The sequence below is a fragment of the Myxine glutinosa genome, chromosome 5 (genome assembly GCF_964187855.1).
Source record: "Myxine glutinosa chromosome 5, kmMyxGlut1.1, whole genome shotgun sequence".
Lineage (NCBI taxonomy): Eukaryota > Metazoa > Chordata > Myxini > Myxiniformes > Myxinidae > Myxine > Myxine glutinosa.
The window spans coordinates 32,279,445-32,296,172 of NC_136265.1; the positions used below are offsets into that span (position 1 = coordinate 32,279,445).

General features: G+C 43.5%; 1 protein-coding gene across 1 annotated transcript in view; it reads right to left on the minus strand.

Annotated features, from left to right (window-relative positions):
* The window catches only part of LOC137428669 (collagen alpha-1(XII) chain-like), a 105,406-nt gene that overhangs the window by 58,234 nt on the left and 30,444 nt on the right, over window positions 1–16,728 (minus strand). The window contains exons 17-22 of the mRNA XM_068118575.2: window positions 10,036–10,361; window positions 9,434–9,674; window positions 6,444–6,769; window positions 4,936–5,176; window positions 2,201–2,526; window positions 898–1,138 (exon numbers count right to left, since the gene is read on the minus strand). Of these exons, the coding sequence (XP_067974676.2) occupies window positions 898–1,138; window positions 2,201–2,526; window positions 4,936–5,176; window positions 6,444–6,769; window positions 9,434–9,674; window positions 10,036–10,361 (1,701 nt within the window). The remainder of the gene's footprint in view (window positions 1–897; window positions 1,139–2,200; window positions 2,527–4,935; window positions 5,177–6,443; window positions 6,770–9,433; window positions 9,675–10,035; window positions 10,362–16,728) is intronic.

A 16,728-nucleotide genomic window follows, 5' to 3' on the forward strand; every position in this document is an offset into this window, starting at 1 on the left:
CCCCCTTTTTCCATTGAAACAACGCGCCCCCTTTCGCGGTTTTGCAATTCGCGGAATTTCCCAGGAACATATCCCCCGCGAATAGCGGGTTCCGACGGTATACATTTTTATATATATACATATATATACATACACACACATTTATACAAACATATATACAGAGTCGAGGCTCATGTCAGAGCTTGTATGAGTACTCTGAATGGATCATGACACAACAGGACAAAATGAACAGTAAAGAGAGGGGGCAACACCAACAGCAGAGTTGAAGGCCAAGAATGGGGGAGATGTGGATAGCAATGGGTGTGGGGAGGAATTGGGGACAGGAGAGGATGCATGGTTGCATGGGGTGGACAAGATGGATGCAGAAGGGAACTCTCAGAAGGGAAAACCTGAAATTTGGAGGGTAGAGGGATTGGGGTAGGGTCGGTTAGGATACAACGAGGGAAGAAAACATCATGGTTTTGGATTGCGGACAATCTGAGGCAGTGGTGAACAGCTGTGTTGAAGAAGTTGAGATCCAACCAATTTCGATCTGAGCATTTTTTTGTACGCTGTCCAAGGCCCAAAAAAAGAAGCTTGTACATGTAACGGGTACAATACAATGAAAACTGGGATACATAAATGAATTTTTAACATGAATGACATGAACTTATTCCTTATATAGAGAAACGTGCCTGGCCTTCAATTCAATGCGAACGTATGACGACACCATTTTCTGCCGACAGGTGGCTTGATGAAGGCAATTCCGATTGGTTTGTGAGTGAAGGTACCAAGAGCTAATGTTGTGAAGTGCAAAATGAAGCCTTAATCTCAAAGAAAAGAGTTTAAGGTTTGTACAGGTTGATAAAACTTTGCAGCACAAATGATTCGGTCAGATTCCAAATAGCAGGTGCTTACCTGGCTTCGCAACTCCAGACACCAGGCCGTAACGGTAGTAGATTGTGCGCACGTATCGAACGATTTGGCGGAAATTTGTGAACGTTTTCACGTCGTCCGGGTCTGAGGCAATCTGCCCAAGCACATTCTTGTCATCATATCCAGCTCCAAGGACTGAAACATCCACTCCGTATGTGTGCAGTAACCCAGCACCAGCCTTCACATCGTCAGCAGGCTTACCCGCCAGCACGACAAGCAACGTCTGAGGATGTAACAGGGAAGGGAATTACAGTTTTAACACAAGCACTTTCACAAAAGTTTTCTTTTGCATCAATGGATAAAAGACATTTTAAGCGATTTCTCAATACAATTATGATTTTTTAATGCAATCGACATGGACCTCGCTCCCGAATCCGGAAGTGAAGAGATAATGATGGATCGCTGGTTTGATATGTCAATGCAATCGTGATTTAACATTAAATTTTTATATAATGATATTATGGTATGAATTTGTGATTGGAATGATGAATGATGCTGTTTGCAATGAATGTATAGAGAACGTGCTGGCAATGCCTGACTTTCGAATGAAGGTGGCACAGGAATGTGGAATTTATTGGTTCATCGTTTGCCATTCACAATTTTTTTTCCAACTCATTCACGAACTGGCTGTCCATGCTTGAAGTCAAAACAATTTAATGTTGACATTATTTGCTGCTAACTGGTATCCACACCCAGGTCATACTATCCTCTTCAACTAAGGTATCAAACAAGCCCTGCTGCGCTTGTTTTATTGTTTTTTATTTATTTTTTTATTTATTTGAAGGCTCTTCTGACTAAATAGTTGCATCGGTGTCTCCTATTAGACATGAGGTTAGCAGACCAAATAGATCGAGGCCGCAGACTTGAGCGGGGTATACCTCTCAGGAGAACTGCACTGCAGTTAATACCTGGAAATTAATTTTTAATTGTTAATTTTATAGAATTGTCCCAACCCTGAGTGGGAACATTCGTGGACATACGAGTTTCAGGCCTATCGGCCCTCATCAGCGTGGAGCAGAAGCTCTTCCCTGGAGTGAAATGGTCAAACACAGTTTTTGACCTGCTTTCTCCTGGGAGCAGTTTCTGCTCCATGCTGAAGAGGGCCAACGAGCCCGAAACACGTGTCCGTGAATATTCCCTTTCCAAGGTGCACTGGTCTACAAAGTAAATAATTTCATTCTCTTCCTGGTGAAGTTAGAAAAATAATGAGAATGAAGTCGGACGATGGTAAAAATTTCTTTCATTTTTGAATTAGTCGAGTTTGTAGCAACTGAGGGTGACATACCTTTGGTACGCCAGGCCGTGAGCCCTTCTTTGGCTGAAGTACCTCTTGTCCCACAAAGTTCAGGGCCTTGCCAACATTCCGCAGACCACCGACCTTCTTGATATTATGCACAGCATGAAGCAGCGGATGCTTCTTATCGAATGAATTCAGATAGATGTCACCCATGGGTTTGTCACCCACTTGCACCACCGAGACTTGTGTTGCATCTGGGCCCACATCCACTCCATGAATTGTCGACTTGATAAACCTCTTGATGATGTTAAATTGCTGAGGAGTCACGGAATTGGATCCATCGATCAGGAATACCAAGTCTCTCTCGTTCTCTCCTTTGAAGGAAAAATGGGCAGAGGAAAAAGAAGATGGTGTTTAAATGACACTCTTCACATTGTGTCTCACGAATACATTTCCTCCTTCCACACACAATTAGACGGTGGCAGCACTTGTCATTCTGATGTGATCAAATACATTCCGTAAAGGGTTCAGCATTTGTTTGCAAACACAAACATGGATTTTTCAACAAAACACACCGGTGTGCTCTGCACATACATACCTCCACCATTTATTAAACCCTAACCCTGTTTCCTCCCTTGCATTTTTCACTCTTCTTCACAATGCTTCCACCTTACCCTGCCCAACTTTATCCCTCATTTCATCTTTATTCTCCCTTTTTAAAAAAAATCGAATTTTCTCAATTTTCCTCCTCTTGACCCCTGTTCATCACAGTGAAATATCTGAATCTACCTTTGCCACTAAATCGTCTTTCATTAGAAAAAGAATGTCGGCTTCATTCACACAGCAGTGAGAAATTTCATTTGTGGTGTATAAATTTGCAAAGGATTTGAACAAAACAACTAATCCCACAAATTATTGTTTGCATGGAAATATATACATATAAAGCGCGGCGTTACGCGCGCTGCTTGCGAGCAAGGAGGAAGCGGACAAGCGGTAACTTATAAGCGTCTTTATTTCAGGAGCTCACTCCCACTGTAACACTGGCGCGCTCCAGGCTGCGCGCCCGGTGTATATCATGAGGCCACGCCTACCCCTCGGGCGTGGCCACCGCCCACTTGGTGCGCGGAATGATGTCACCACGCCAGTGGGCTTATGTGTCCGCCACACATACATCTATATACAGTTATACACATACATAAATACATACATATACAGCATATATATATATGATTCATGGGTTCCGCGCATTCGCAATTGATAAAATGCGACCTGTTTCTCTATTCGAGGAAAAGAGTTCAACGAATTCGCGGTTTTTTTCATTCTATTCGACGCCATGTTCCGCGAATTCGCAGTTTTACTGGGGAGGAAAAAAACATTCACGAGCCGCGAGCATGACCTGTCCTGCGTTCACTGCCCTGTGTTTCTTGTTTTTATGGCTTTCCCGGGATATCCCATCATTCCCACTGTGAACAGCTTCATGTGATATCCCGCCGCCTTTCATCGGGAAACAATGTTTCATGGGATATCCCGCCGTTCACAATGTTAACAGCTCCACGTGATTTCCGCCGTTCACAGGTAAACAATGTTTCATGGGATATCCCAACAGATGGTAAACATTGCTTTGCGGGATATCCCACCAGCTGGATAACACGTCATCCCTGCGAGTTACTGTACAGAATGAAAACACTCCGCAGTCTCTATTTGTGCAAATAGCTGTCTCACTTTTCCCATTGAAACCATGTCACGGCGTACATTCGTGGATTTTCATTGACATTAGTGATTATTGCAAACATTCTTGGGATTTGCTTCAACATTTGGGAATTTTGCCTCACCATTCACGGTTTGTTCCTCGTTATTCGCGAATTTTCACGATTACGGAACCAATACCACCTTTTTCCATTGAAACAACGCGCCCCCTTTCGCGGTTTTGCAATTCGCGACATTTCCCAGGAACATATCCCCCGCGAATAGTGGGTTCCGACGGTATACATTTTTATATATATACATATATATACATACACACACATTTATATAAACATATATACAGAGTCGAGGCTCATGTCAGAGCTTGTATGAGTACTCTGAATGGATCATGACACAACAGGACAAAATGAACAGTAAAGAGAGGGGGCAACACCAACAGCAGAGTTGAAGGCCAAGAATGGGGGAGATGTGGATAGCAATGGGTGTGGGGAGGAATGGGGGACAGGAGAGGATGCATGGCTGCATGGGGTGGACAAGATGGATGCAGAAGGGAACTCTCAGAAGGGAAAACCTGAAATTTGGAGGGTAGAGGGATTGGGGTAGGGTCGGGTAGGATACAACGAGGGAAGAAAACATCATGGTTTTGGATTGCGGACAATCTGAGGCAGTGATGAACAGCTGTGTTGAAGAAGTTGAGATCCAAACAATTTCGATCTGAGCATTTTTTTTGTACCCTGTCCAAGGCCCAAAAAAAGAAGCTTGTACATGTAACGGGTACAATACAATGAAAACTGGGATACATAAATGAATTTTTAACATGAATGACATGAACTTATTCCTTATATAGAGAAACGTGCCTGGCCTTCAAATCAATGTGAAAGGATGACGACACCCTTTTCTGCCGAGAGGTGGCAAGCTGGAGGCAATTCCGATTGGTTTGTGAGTGAAGGTACCAAGAGCTAATGTTGTAAAGTGAAACTGACGCCTTAATCTCAAAGAAAAGAGTTTAAGGTTTGTACAGGTTGAGAAAACTTTGCAGCACAATCGATTCCGTCAGATTCCAAATAGCAGGTGCTTACCTGGCTTCGCAACTCCAGACACCAGGCCGTAACGGTAGTAGATTGTGCGCACGTATCGAATGATTTGGCGGAAATTTGTGAACGTTTTCACGTCGTCCGGGTCTGAGGCAATCTGCCCAAGCACATTCTTGTCATCATATCCAGCTCCAAGGACTGAAACATCCACTCCGTATGTGTGCAGTAACCCAGCACCAGCCTTCACATCGTCAGCAGGCTTACCCGCCAGCACGACAAGCAACGTCTGAGGATGTAACAGGGAGGGGAATTACAGTTTTAACACAAGCACTTTCACAAAAGTTTTCTTTTCCATCAATGGATAAAAGACATTTTAAGCGATATATAGTTTTACGGGGTAGCCCGTCGGACAATGCCGTCCAGAACAGCGTTTGTCTGTCCGTATGTCCCCGCAGACCGAAACCAATCAGAGTTAAGGATCTGGTCACATGACAAGGGGACAACATTTCGTAACCATTGCAGTTGCATATTTTACTCAAAGGAAATATAATAATTAATAACCTTCTGTGGGACGTTTTGGGGTCCCAGCAGGTGTCGTAAGGCAGGTAGGAAGTTTCAGAAATTCCTCAATACAATTATGATTTTGAAATGCAATCGACATGGACCTCGCTCCCGAATCCGGAAGTGAAGAGATAATGACGGATCGCTGGTTTGATATGTCAATACAATAGTGAATTAACATTAAATTTTTATATAATGATATTATGGTATGAATTTGTGATTGGAATGATGAATGAATATATAGAGAACGTGCTGGCAATGCCTGACTTTCGACTGAAGGTGGCACAGGAATGTGGAATTTATTGGTTCATTGTTTGCCATCGGCCGATTTTTTTCCAAGTCATTCACGAACTGGCTGTCCATGCTTCAAGTCAAAAAAATGTAATACTTACATGATTTGCTCCTAACTGGTATCCACACCCAGGTCTTTAAGTATGTGACACTTTTATTACACTATCGTTCTTGTTTTATTGTTATTTATTTAAAGGCTCTTCTGACGAAACAGTTGCATCGGTGTCTCCTATTAGACATGACGTTAGCAGACCTAAGAGTTCGAGGCCACAGACTTGAGCGGGGTATACCTCTCAGGAGAACTGCACTGTAGTCAATACCTGGAAAGTCTTTTTTTTTTAATGGTTAATTTTATCGAATTGTCCCAACCCTGAGTGGGAACATTCGTGGACATACGAGTTTCAGGCCTATCGGCCCTCATCAGCGTGGAGCAGAAGCTCTTCCCTGGAGTGAACTGGTCAAACACAGTTTTTGACCTGCTTTCTCCTGGGAGCAGTTTCTGCTCCATGCTGAAGAGGGCCAACGAGCCCGAAACACGTGTCCGTGAATATTCCCTTTCCAAGGTGCACTGGTCTACAAAGCAAACAATTTCATTCTCTTCCTGGTGAACTTAGAAAAACAATGAGAATGAAGTTGGACAATGGCAACAATTTCTTTAATTTATGAATTCGTCGAGTTTGTAGCAACTGAGGGTGACATACCTTTGGTACGCCAGGCCGCGAGCCCTTCTTTGGCTGAAGTACCTCTTGTCCCACAAAGTTCAGGGCCTTGCCAACATTCCGCAGACCACCGACCTTCTTGATATTATGCACAGCATGAAGCAGCGGATGCTTCTTACCGAATGAATTCAGATAGATGTCACCCATGGGTTTGTCACCCACTTGCACCACCGAGACTTGTGTTGCATCTGGGCCCACATCCACTCCACGAATTGTAGACTTGATAAACCTCTTGATGATGTTAAATTGCTGAGGAGTCACGGAATTGGACCCATCGATCAGGAATACCAAGTCTCTCTCGTTCTCTCCTTTGAAGGAAAAATGGGCAGAGGAAAAAGAAGATGGTGTTTAAATGACACTCTTCACATTGTGTCTCACGAATACATTTCCTCCTTCCACACACAATTAGACGGTGGCAGCACTTGTCATTCTGACGTGATCAAATATATTCCACAAAGGGTTCAGCATTTGTTTGCAAACACAAACATGGATTTTTCACCCGAACACACCTGTGTGCTCTGCACATACATGCCTCCACCTTTTAATAAACCCTAACCCTGTTTCCTCCCTTGCATTTTTCACTCTTCTTCACAATGCTTCCACCTTACCCTGCCCAACTTTATAACTCATTTCATCTTTTTCTCCCTTTTTTTTTGAAATCTAATTTTCACAAATTTTTCAATTTTATATATATACACACACATTTATAAATACATATATACAGAGTCGAGGCTCGTGGAAGAGCTTGTATGAGTACTCTGAATGGATCATGACACACCAGGATAAAATGAACAGCAAAGAGCCAAGACGAACAGACCAAGATAAAAGACCAACAGGCAAAGGAAACAAAAGAGCCAAGCAAAACCAACAGCAGAGTTGAAGGCCAAGAATGAGAGAGATGTGGATCGCAATGGGTGTGGGGAGGAATGGGGGGCAGGAGAGGATGCATGGGGTGGACAAGATGGATGCAGAAGGGAACTCTCAGGAGGGAAAACCTGAAATTTGGAGGGTAGAGGGATTGGGGTAGGGTCGGGTAGGAGTCAACGAGGGAAGAAAACATCATGGTTTTGGATTGGGGACAATCTGAGGCAGTGGTGAACAGCTGTGTTGAAGAAGTTGAGATCCAAACCATTTCGATCTGAGCATTTTTTTTGTACACTGTCCAAGGCCCAAAAAAAGAAGCTTGTACATGTAACGGGTAGGGGGAGAGTGGGGTAAGTTGAGCCTTAGGGTAAGTTGAGCCACCCCATGTTTGTTAGAAAGTGAAATATTTGAAGGTGTGAGAGCGCCATCTATACTTTCATAGCAACAGTCTTTCTTCCTGAGTACACATGCAGAGGAATATGAAGCAGGGGTAAGTAAGATCTAATGAAATTTGTATTTTTTTCAGAATTTCCCAAACTTTGAGTTATGGTGTTTTGAGGGTGATAACAATAGAATTAATGGAAGCTTAATGAATTATTGTTTATGTAGTAATGTGAACATGAATGGTGTAGATTATTTACCTGAGAGTATGAATTGTAAATTGAATCAATACTACGTGAAATGAGCATGTTTATATTCAAAGTGGCGCCCGTGGGGTAAGATGATCAATTGGGTCGGGTCAAGTTGAGCCATGGCTCATCTTACCCCATGAACATGTGTGCAAGACAAAGTTACTGCTTTATACGCAAGTTGGAGTTGAAAACTGTCGTTCTTGTAACACCGATACTTGTGTATAGATCTAAATCCTATTCCTAAGAATGATTTATGTAAATATTTTTGCATTAATCACAGGTAAATGGAAAAATGCCTTGGGTTGGGACTATAAAAGGAAGACAGCACGTGGTTGTTCTTCATAATTATTTGAAATACAAACCAGTTCATCAGCATATCTGACTGATAAATCTTGACGATTACATATGTATGAACATTCAGCCAAAGTTTACTGATAATTCATGTGTCTTACTAATAATCAGAACACAATACATGTATAATTGGTTTAGTTCAAACTGTTAAATTTCATTAGATCAATTACATCATGTTACTTTGTAATAGACACGAGGTGCTTCTTACATGTGCGTAAATTTCACACAAGGGCAAGGAGCATTTATCAAGTTTCAATTATTGAACTGAAAAATCTGATCTGAAAAACGTGAACATTTACAGGAAACTACTTTGTCTTGTTTTGCATTGTTAAAGCTATAAGCAACAGCTTTTGCGTGATTGTTAAAAAAATGTGTATTCATTAATACTTCATGCATTCCCAGTTTCAATGGGTTTTCTCAGTGTTTTATCAATAATAAGCTTTTCCAGTGGATCTGGACTTAAACTTTTTGTCTCAAACTTGTTTTATTGCTGTTCTGTCCTGTATTGAGCCGGTGAATTTGATGGGACACAAAACGTTTCATGCTGTTTTTTTTCTTGTGGCTCAACTTACCCACTGGCTCAAGTTACCCCGAACCCATGATCAACTTGCCCCATCATTGGGGCAAAATGAGCCATTAGACAACTTTTTTTTGAAGGCCTCTGCTAATTAATTACATGAAAATGAAATGGTAACATGTGTATGAGGGGAGAAGAAAGTATTTACACCATCATAATCACTATGGCTCTGATGCACAGCACTTTATATTTGATGTCCAGAAGGGCATTACTGAAAAATGGCTCATCTTACCCAACTCTCCCCTACAATACAATGAAAACTGGGATACATAAATGAATTTTTAACATGAATGACATGAACTTATTCCTTTTATAGAGAAACGTGCCTGGCCTTCAAATCAATGTGAAAGGATGACGACACCCTTTTCTGCCGACAGGTGGCTTGATGAAGGCAATTCCGATTGGTTTGTGAGTGAAGGTACCAATAGCTAATGTGGTAAAGTGAAACTGAAGCCTTAATCTCAAAGAAAAGAGTTTAAGGGTTGTACAGGTTGATAAAACGTTTCAGCACAAACGATTCGGTCAGATTCCAAATAGCAGGTGCTTACCTGGCTTCGCAACTCCAGACACCAGGCCGTAACGGTAGTAGATTGTGCGCACGTATTGAATGATTTGGCGGAAATTTGTGAACGTTTTCACGTCGTCTGGGTCTGTGGCAATCTGCCCAAGCACATTCTTGTCATCATATCCAGCTCCCAGGGCGGAAACCTCCACTCCGTATGTGCGCAGCAAATTAATGCTACCTCTCACATCATCAGCCGGCTTACCTGCCAGCACGACAACTAACGTCTAAGGAAGAAGTAGGCAGAACAAGAAACAAATAAATGAGGAAGAGCAGCATGAGTAGAACCCGCTCATGGGAAAAAACAAAATGGTGGTTCCAAAATACGTAGAATACTACAAAAGGTAAATATTGGAGGTTAGGTGAGTTAGATCAAATAATCATAAAGAACTGGAGAGAGCAAAATGATTCCATTTTGGAATTACAAGCTTCCTGATAAATATCTTCACATCTACAATGTATAAATGGTATCATGTGGTGAATATTCAGAGGTGAAGTTAGAAAAACAATGAGAATGAAGTTGGACGATGGTAAAAATTTCTTTCATTTTTGAATTAGTCGAGTTTGTAGCAACTGAGGGTGACATACCTTTGGTACGCCAGGCCGCGAGCCCTTCTTTGGCTGAAGTACCTGTTGTCCCACAAAGTTCAGGGCCTTGCCAACATTCCGCAGACCACCGACCTTCTTGATATTATGCACAGCATGAAGCAGCGGATGCTTCTTATCGAATGAATTCAGATAGATGTCACCCCTGGGGTTGTCACCCACTTGCACCACCGAGACTTGTGTTGCATCTGGGCCCACATCCACTCCACGAATTGTAGACTTGATAAACCTCTTGATGATGTTAAATTGCCGAGGAGTCACGGAATTGGATCCATCGATCAGGAATACCAAGTCTCTCTCGTTCTCTCCTGCCAAAACAATGAAATGAGATGAAGTTCCTCGCCTTCACCTCCAATTCTTCCCATTATCTGATGAATATGATGATGAATGCAGCAAACTGAAAGTACCTTATTTTAAGGTACCGGTACCTTATCAGAGTTGGCAGCAAGTTATTCTCCATCAAGTAATATTTTCTAACGGAACGCCATGATTTTTTATGGAATTCCCCGACATTTTTTTATGGAATTCCATCATTTTGACCAATTTTTCATTGGTCTTCACCGACTTGTAGCATACCTGCCTGCCGTACTCGAGGGTATTTTGAGTCCTAGGGGTCTTTTGGGTCCTTCGGGGTCTTGTGGGTCCGATTCCTCAATACAATTATTATTTTGACTTTTGATCGATACAAAGTTCAAAGCTGCTCCAAATCCTGAAGTAAATACGATCACCAAGATTCGCTGGTTTCATAATATCGCAATAAAATTATGATATTAAATTTCTATTTCTATGAAGTGTTTCGTATCCGCCCTTTCTCGCCGGCAGATTCGTCTGCATTGGTTATGACGTCAGATCGTAAGATCGTCGTTTATATTTGTCACCATCACGAGGGTTTTAACTTTTAACGTATCTTGTTATATTAATGCTATAGTATTAATAATTGTGATTGGAATGAAAATATGGAGAGATTGAGTTGAGAGCAGAATGAACCGGAAGAGGCCGTGGGCCCTCAGCATGCGCATGCGCAAAGAAGCTCTAAGAGTGTACGTAATAAATCGAATGGTTGCTGTTTTCTCGCTGCACGACGGATTTATCAACGTTTGAAGAGCTTGCTTTCTTGCTGTTTTACGCAAAATTATTCGGATAAGCACGTGAGTGTCGTCAGTCAACCTAATTTGAGCATCAACTTGTTGGTTTTCAAACTTGAACGACCTTTTTAATGTCGGCAAGTCAAATGTTTGCAAGTCAAGTCCCAAATCAAAAAAAAAATGCGACTCGAGTCAATAACTCTGTACCTTCCTTACTCTTTACAGAGTATTGGTGCTGATGACGCAGTTTCTTGGCAAAGATTATACTGGGTGGTTTGCCATTGCCTTCCCAGCATTGTTTGGCCTTGTTCTATTATTTTTTCTGCTTCCCCTCAGCTTCCTGCTCATCCTGCCTCCTCTTGACATAACCTGACCCGCTCCTCTCATCTCCCCCTAACCCTGTTCCCCCCCTTATTAAAATAAGTTTTTAATAAGCAATAAGTTTTCAATTCAATAAGCAATAAAAAAAAACAATAAGCAATAAGCCGACTAAGTCGCCAGAGGCATAAAAAGGTGCAAAAACGGATCCTCTCAACAACCGACCAATTAGCTTACTTCCAGTCATCAGCAAGGTCATGGTATTAATCATCACAGTTGACATATCATTCCTTTTCTCCAACAACCTCATCTCAGATCATCGATTTGGATTCCGATGAGGTCACTCGACCTTGGACATGCTGCTTCTACTCACACAACAATGCACAGAGGCCCTCAATATCAGACATGACATCTGGGCCATCTCTCTGGACATATGTCATGCTCTTGATACAATCTGGCATCCGCCAAACTCTGCGCCTATGGCATCCAAGGCCAACTCCACACATGGCTTACTGACTTCTACTCTCATAGTCAAAGTGTGGCTCTCAACGGAATACTTTCATCTCCTCTCCCTGTCAAGGCTGAAGTGCCCCAATGCAGTGTCTGGGCCAGTCATATTCCTGATCTTTATTAACGATCTCTTTGATTCTCTGGAAAATCGTCTTTATTTATTTACTAATGACTCCACGCTCCATCTTCTGCTATGACATCCCCCATCCTTCAGACAGGCAGGTTGGAGCCTCTTCCCTCTCTTAAGACCTTGGGAAAAAAAATCACAAGCTGGTCAAACAATTGGAACCAACTTCCACATTCTCTTTAATCTCATTCTCCCCTCCAGGGAGGTCTTCAAGACGACTGTTCACCACCATCTTAAATCATCCCCAATCCAAAACCATGATATTTTCTACCCCAGTTAACCCCTCCACCTGCCAACTCCCCCCTACCTCAAAAGTCCACCTCCTTCCAAATTTCCAGTTTGGCCATCCTGAGAGCTTCCTTCTATATCCATCTTGTCCACCCATGTGTCCTTTCCTACCACCCATTACTCCCCACATCCATTTTTTGTGCAAGTCTCCCTCAATTTGTCCTTCAACACTGCTGTTGGTGCCCACCCTCTCTCTCTCTCTCTCTCACTCTCTCTCTCTCTCTCGCTCGCGCCCCCTGCTGGCCGTTTCGTGTGTTGGGCGTGGCAAGATGGCGCGTGCTCGTGCTTGTGTGTTGTAGCTCCTGGCTCGTGTTGTTTTTCATCCTCTCCCCACCAACCTTTTTACCTTTCCCCTCCCTTTGGTTTTTCCTTTTGTACTCTTGTCGTGTATGTTGACCTTTTTCCTCCCTTCCTGCTTCGTTACCACCTGTCCCTCGTTTTTTTCTCCTCCTTCGAGACAGAGAGAGGGAGAGCCAGCACGGTAAGGGTTTGTTTGAACCACGTTTTTTCCTAACGTGGTTTAAACCGTGCTTTCGTTTCTAGTTACTTAATATATATATATTTTTTTCTATTCTTTTTTTTTTGGGGATTATACAAATCTATTTGCTTTCACTTCGTTTCTCCTTTGACGATATGGCTAATAGGAGTAGCCAAAGGCCTGCCGATCGTGTTACCGATGAGGGTTTATCGCGTAAGCACGGGCTGTGCCTTGTCCCACCGGAGGGAGTTGAAATGGATGACATTTTGCTTGCGATTGGGGATTTGATCGACGTGAGTAACATTCGTGCCGCGTCTCGTATGAATCACAAAATTGTGGTTTTTGTTTCGCAAATAAGTCTGGCCGATATTGTTGTGCAGAACGGTTTGACCTTGGGAAACGATCTGTTTGTTCCTGTGTCGTCGATGGACACGCCGGCAGTTAAAGTCATTCTGAGCAATGTTCCGCCTTTCCTAGGTAACGAGGAAATCCTACACAAGCTAGGTGAGTTTGGCACTGTCGTCTCTCGAATCATTAGGGTTCCTCTACGTACGAGAAACGGCAGGTTGAAGCACGTACAATCGTTTAGACGTTTTTGTTTTGTTGTTCTAAAAGACGCAGCGAAGCAGTTGAACACCTCCCACACCTTTAAAGTAGGCGAGCATGAATATAGAATCTTCATGGCGACCGAGACCTTGATCTGCTACGGATGTGGAGCACACGGACACACTAAGCAGTATTGCCCAGACGCCAAGAAGACGTACGCTACAGCAGCTGGGTCGGCCCCCCCTGTAACTGATGCAGTGCCCCCCGTTCATGAGCCTGGTGGAGTACAGACGCCCACACCAGAAGACCAGGGTGTGGAAAGTGGTGGCGGTGTTGCTGAGGTTAGTGCAGCAGGGGTGCACCCAGTCGATGAGGACAAGAGGCTGCAACCTCAAGAGAATATGGTCTTTGAGGAGGTATTGATGAAAGGCACCGAGGCTAAGAGGAACCTAAAACGTACCTTTTTGAGCGCCGAGGTGGAAGACAAAGGTAGCAAAGTGATACTCGTACAAACAAACAGTATCTCAGACTATCCTGATGATTCTCAGCAAGCTGGGCAGGGTGGTGACGAAACAGAGGAGAGTAGGACTTCACCCCTTGCTCTTGTTGAAGAAAATCAATGCAGCAGTATTGGTTGTGATGATGGCACCATTGTCCCTTGTGACAACGAGCAGTCCCAGGGCCTGAGTGACAACGGTTGTTGCTCACATCCGGTTGAAACGACCAAGGATGATGGTCCAAGCAGACCTATAATAGGCAGCAGTGGTGGCACAGATGTGCCCCTTGTGATGCAACAAGAAGACTGCAGTGGTGATGACACAGAAGGTGTGCCTGCTCCTGACACACAACAAAGGAGTTTCAACGTTGATGTGGTTAGGGAGCTGGATGAGGAAGCTCAAAGCCTTGTGTCTGTGAATGATCATCAGGGAGAAGAACAGATGGAAGCGACAAAGGAAAACGTCATCAGTTTCCTAAACGAGACGTTTAGGCAACGCTACGTTGTGATCAAAGACCATTTTCCCGATGTGAAAACTTTCATCAGGGCTGCAAGACCCCTCCTGCAAAGAAATGACCCAATGGAAATCTCGGAGGCCCAATTTCAGCGTCTTCGGAAAGCGGTCACAAAGGCGAATAAGGAATTGCAGGCGGAGGGTGAGTTACCTTTGTAAATGGCTTTGCGAAAGATATGTATCGCATCCCTGAATATCAATGGGGGTTGTACCCCCTTACGAAAAATTCAGACAATTCAGGCGATGGAGAGGGTGAAAGCCGACATCATCCTGATACAGGAGACTCATGCTACGAACACCCTGGTTGCTGAATGGGGAAAACTTTATCGAGGGCAGTGGTGGCTGAGTGGGTTTACCACACCCAAAGCTGGTGTTGCCATCGCCTTGAGTGATAGAATCCCTGCTCGGAAGATTGTCTTTAAGGAAATTTATAAGGGACATCTGATAGCGGTGGATTTCTATTGCAACACGCAAAGGATCATCATTGTGAACGTATATGCACCGAGTGAGCCCATGGAAAGAAGAGTGTTCTTTTCCACTCTGCATGACTTTGTAAAAGGACTGGATACAACCGCTTTCATCTGTGTTGCTGGTGATTTCAATTGCACTATCAATCCTTCCGTAGACAGGACCGGTCATGAACCCCATCCAGCTTCTATGAGGATTTTGGAGAACATCATCAAAAATCAGCATTTGAAAGATGTTTGGAGGTTGCAACACCCAACTTCACGGTGCTATACGTGGTGCAGATGCCATGATGGGAGGATATCAATGGCAAGGCTAGACAGATTCTACGTGAATAAGCCAATGCTAAATGTGATGGCCACAACCCAGATACTCCCAACTGGTTTCACAGACCATTACCTGGTTTCAATGGGTTTTAATTTGCCTCTGACCTCAGGGGGTAGTGCGTATTGGTCACTTAATACCCACCTGCTGAATGATATGAGATTCAAAGAGGCTTTTCGAGCCGTGTGGGAAAGAATTCGGTCCTCCAAATTTGAACATGCTAACCTTCGACTGTGGTGGGACCTCGCAAAGGGTCAGGTCAAATCGTTCTGTCAACAATATAGTCTTTATGCCACTAAATTGCAAAATCTCTCGATTGATTCATTAAAGGCTGAAATTGCAGCCCTGGAGGAAAACATTAATACGGCTGGGAAAGACACTACAGGTGACCGGCTGCTATGGACTAAAAAGGCAATGTTGACTGAACTGGTACGGCAGCGAGCAATGGGCACCCTGGTACGCATGAGAATGAGTTATTTAACGTTGGATATGCCAAATAAGGCCTTGTTTGGTTTGGAGAACTCTGTTAAAAAATCACAACAGATTCATGGGCTACGTGCTGCTAATGGGCCAATAGTGACCTCCCAACAGGAGATTAAGTCTGTTTTGAAGGTTTTTTATACAAACTTGTACTCCCCCCAGAGCATAAGTAATGAGACCTTGCAGGAGCTGACTACCGGGCTTCCAAGACTTGAGGAAGACCAGCAACGCACATTGAACATGTCAGTTTCGGCTGCTGAACTTGAAACTGCTATGCGGAGCTTGAAGGATGGTAAAGCCTCTGGGATTGATGGTTTGCCCGGAGAGTTCTATAAGACTTTTTGGAAACTTGTGGGACCTGACCTGCTTGAGGTATTTGATGAATGCCTTCATGTTGGAGAGCTTCCCCTGTCCTGCAGAAGAGCAGTCATTTGCCTGTTGCCAAAGGCTGGGGACACTCAACTAGTCGAGAACTGGCGGCCTGTCTCATTGCTGTGTGCGGATTACAAGCTTTTGTCGAAGGCCTTAGCAAACCGTTTGGGAACTGTGATCAGCTCTATTGTGCACCCTGACCAGACCTACTGTGTACCAGGAAGGTCAATTTATGACAATATTTTTCTGATAAGGGATATTATTTCTTGTAATAAGTACGTGCGTGCCAGTTTTGGGTTGTTGTTTCTTGACCAAACAAAGGCTTTTGATCGTGTTGATCATACATATTTGTTTTCTGTTCTGGAGCGGATGGGTTTTGGCGAAACTTTCATTTCCTATGTCAAGCTGTTATACACTAACACCTTCTGCATGATGAAAGTAAACAACAGTTTATGTCCCCCTTTTCCTTTCCGTCGGGGTATCCGTCAAGGGTGTCCCCTTTCTGGACTTCTGTATATAATTGCCCTTGAACCACTCTTAGCATCCATCAGGCAGCGAATAACTCAGGATGTGGGAGCCGTTTTTGGTTCAAGATTTGTGGTCACAGCTTATGCTGATGATGTATGTGTTCTGATTAAGGGCCCAAGTAGTGTTGCTGCGGTGCAGCGTTGC